Source organism: Gekko japonicus, unplaced genomic scaffold (assembly GCF_001447785.1).
Source record: "Gekko japonicus isolate JY-2015 unplaced genomic scaffold, Gekko_japonicus_V1.1 scaffold2158, whole genome shotgun sequence".
In the NCBI taxonomy this organism is placed as follows: domain Eukaryota; kingdom Metazoa; phylum Chordata; class Lepidosauria; order Squamata; family Gekkonidae; genus Gekko; species Gekko japonicus.
In genome coordinates, this window is record NW_015177083.1 from 307,695 (window position 1) to 309,920 (window position 2,226).

General features: G+C 44.8%; 1 protein-coding gene across 1 annotated transcript in view; it reads right to left on the bottom strand.

Moving 5' to 3' along the window:
• LOC107124758 (Kv channel-interacting protein 1-like) overlaps positions 1 to 2,226 on the bottom strand; it is a gene marked incomplete at its 5' end in the record, with an annotated part of 19,541 nt that overhangs the window by 13,458 nt on the left and 3,857 nt on the right. Inside the window, 1 exon segment of the mRNA XM_015428267.1 lies at positions 1,278 to 1,385. Coding sequence (XP_015283753.1) covers positions 1,278 to 1,385 — 108 coding nt within the window.

The following is a 2,226-nucleotide window of genomic DNA, read 5'->3' on the forward strand; positions in this document are numbered from 1 at the left end:
TTGCACAAATAAAACCCTTACTCCTCACCAACAAATTGGGGCTCTGTGTTGCTCCTATTTCCATTTTAAAATGTTGGTAAGATCTGATAATGGAAGTTGTAGCATGTGGAAGTGTTCATTACATTACTGATAACCAGTGGCACAGTTCTTCACCTTTATTTCATTACTTGGCATTCAGGATGGTTTAAAAATTATTATTTTCTGCTACAGGTTCCACTGTGGAAGAGAAGAGGCTCTACTGAACTTGCTTAACACACAAAACTGCCTTATATTGAATCAGACCCTTGGTCCATCAAAGTCAGTACTGTCTACTTAGACTGGCAGTGGCTCTCTGAGGTCTCAGACTGTGGTTTTACACATCACCTACTGCCAGATCTTTTTAACTGGAGAAACTGGGGATTTAACCTGGGACCTTCTGCGTGTGAAGCAGAGGCTCTCCCACTGAGCCATGGCCCCTCTTTGTTGTGGCTCCAGAGTGAGCACTCTTCTAGCCACTTACAAGAAATAAAAAAACTCTTCAGGAATACCAGAAAGGCTACTAGTTCATCTGTAGCAATATTCTACCATTTCTCAGTTGTTTGATTACCCTTTGCTGTCCTGGCCCCAAGCCACCAAACAAGGCAAAAAACAAGGATTACGCAATCTCTATACAAAATAGCTTTTTCTCCCCTGCTCTCTCTCTTCTGCATTCTCAGTTTTGTTACTTGTTTGTCCCTATTGCTTTGGGTCCCCCCCCCTTCCACATGTGTTTTTTTCCCCGTGGGACTACTAGAGAGGGCAAAACACACTGGGGGGGGGAACCCTGCAGCAATAGGAACACACAAGTGGTAAAAATCAGAATGCAGAAGAGTCCTTCTTCCGGCTCCCTCTCAGTAAAGGCTACTGCACGCATATCCAGCAATGGGGATAGAGCAAACTGCACCTTTAACATGCATAAGATTAGTACTTCTTTAGCACCACTTCAGGCAGTTTTTAGCACTAATGGATAATTGCTGTTTTCCTTCCTGTGCCTTTCTGGTAAACACCTTAGTAATGTATGTTCCTACTACTTAAAATATACCCAAATCTTTCTAGAGGTGTGATTTATGAGTGGGGGTTGGCTTTGGCTCTGAGCCAGTAACTGCTGAATAATAAGGATAACTTACTGATCTGTAATGGTGTGCTTTCAGACAGCTGTGCCAGGCATGAATTTCCTTTTGCAACATGCACTAGTCAGCCTTCTCTTTTCACTTTCCCTTGAACAACTGGATACATGTCAGTGTTGTAAACAAACTCACCTCCTTGTTTATATAGCCATCTTTATTTATGTCATATAGATTAAAGGTCCATCGTAGTTTTTCGTGAACTGTTCCTCTCAGCAGAATGGAGAGTGCCATCACAAAATCCTGTTGGCAGGAGAATACAAATATATTTTTGTTGAGAAAGAAAGCTTTCCCTGAGCCTCTCTGAAGCAGAATGTTTGACATTTGTGTGCAAAGACAACCCACTTAAATATTAATTTCTCTACTTTTGCACATACAATAATGCTGATTTAATATTATTAGCAAAGTTTCTTCATGGATTCTAGGGCCTCCTCAATGTGGTTTGATGATTGTGTCTACCAGGTAATCTTTACAACTTCCTGTCTATTAAATAAATGTGGGAGATAAGAGGCTAGGCTACTAGCATACCTTCTCAAAAATCAAGGCCACTTGGGGAGGCGGGGTCTACGGTGCAACAATGGCGGATGCCTTTCCCGAGGCTTGGGGAGGGCACTCAGCACAGCAGCGGAGGGGAGGGGTGCCAGTGGATCGGCGCCTCCACGGGGGGTCAGGGAGCCCCCCCCAGGCCATAGGGCTTTTGAGGGTGAGCCTCTTTTCCTGCTATCTGCAGGGAAATTGAGGCTGCCCTCCACCCTGACAGTCCTCCCCACTGTCTGCGTCCTCTTAGCAAGGCACAAGATGTGCCGACCCAGTCAAGCGCAGGAGATCTGGCAAAGGAGCGATTACAAGCGTGGTTAAGAAACAATGAACTGTGAGTTAAAATGAGCGAAGCATAAACAGAAGCGTAAATCCCCCCCTCCGAAACCTTTTGAGCGATTGGAATCCTGCTGAGAGAGGGACGCCTCTCTGACGCATTTACATAAGCGGGGGAGGGGGGGAGAGAGAAAGAGACCATTGTAAATGGATACTTTGAAGCAAGAATCCCCCCAAAAAAACCTCTTGAGCAATCGGAATCATGCTGAGG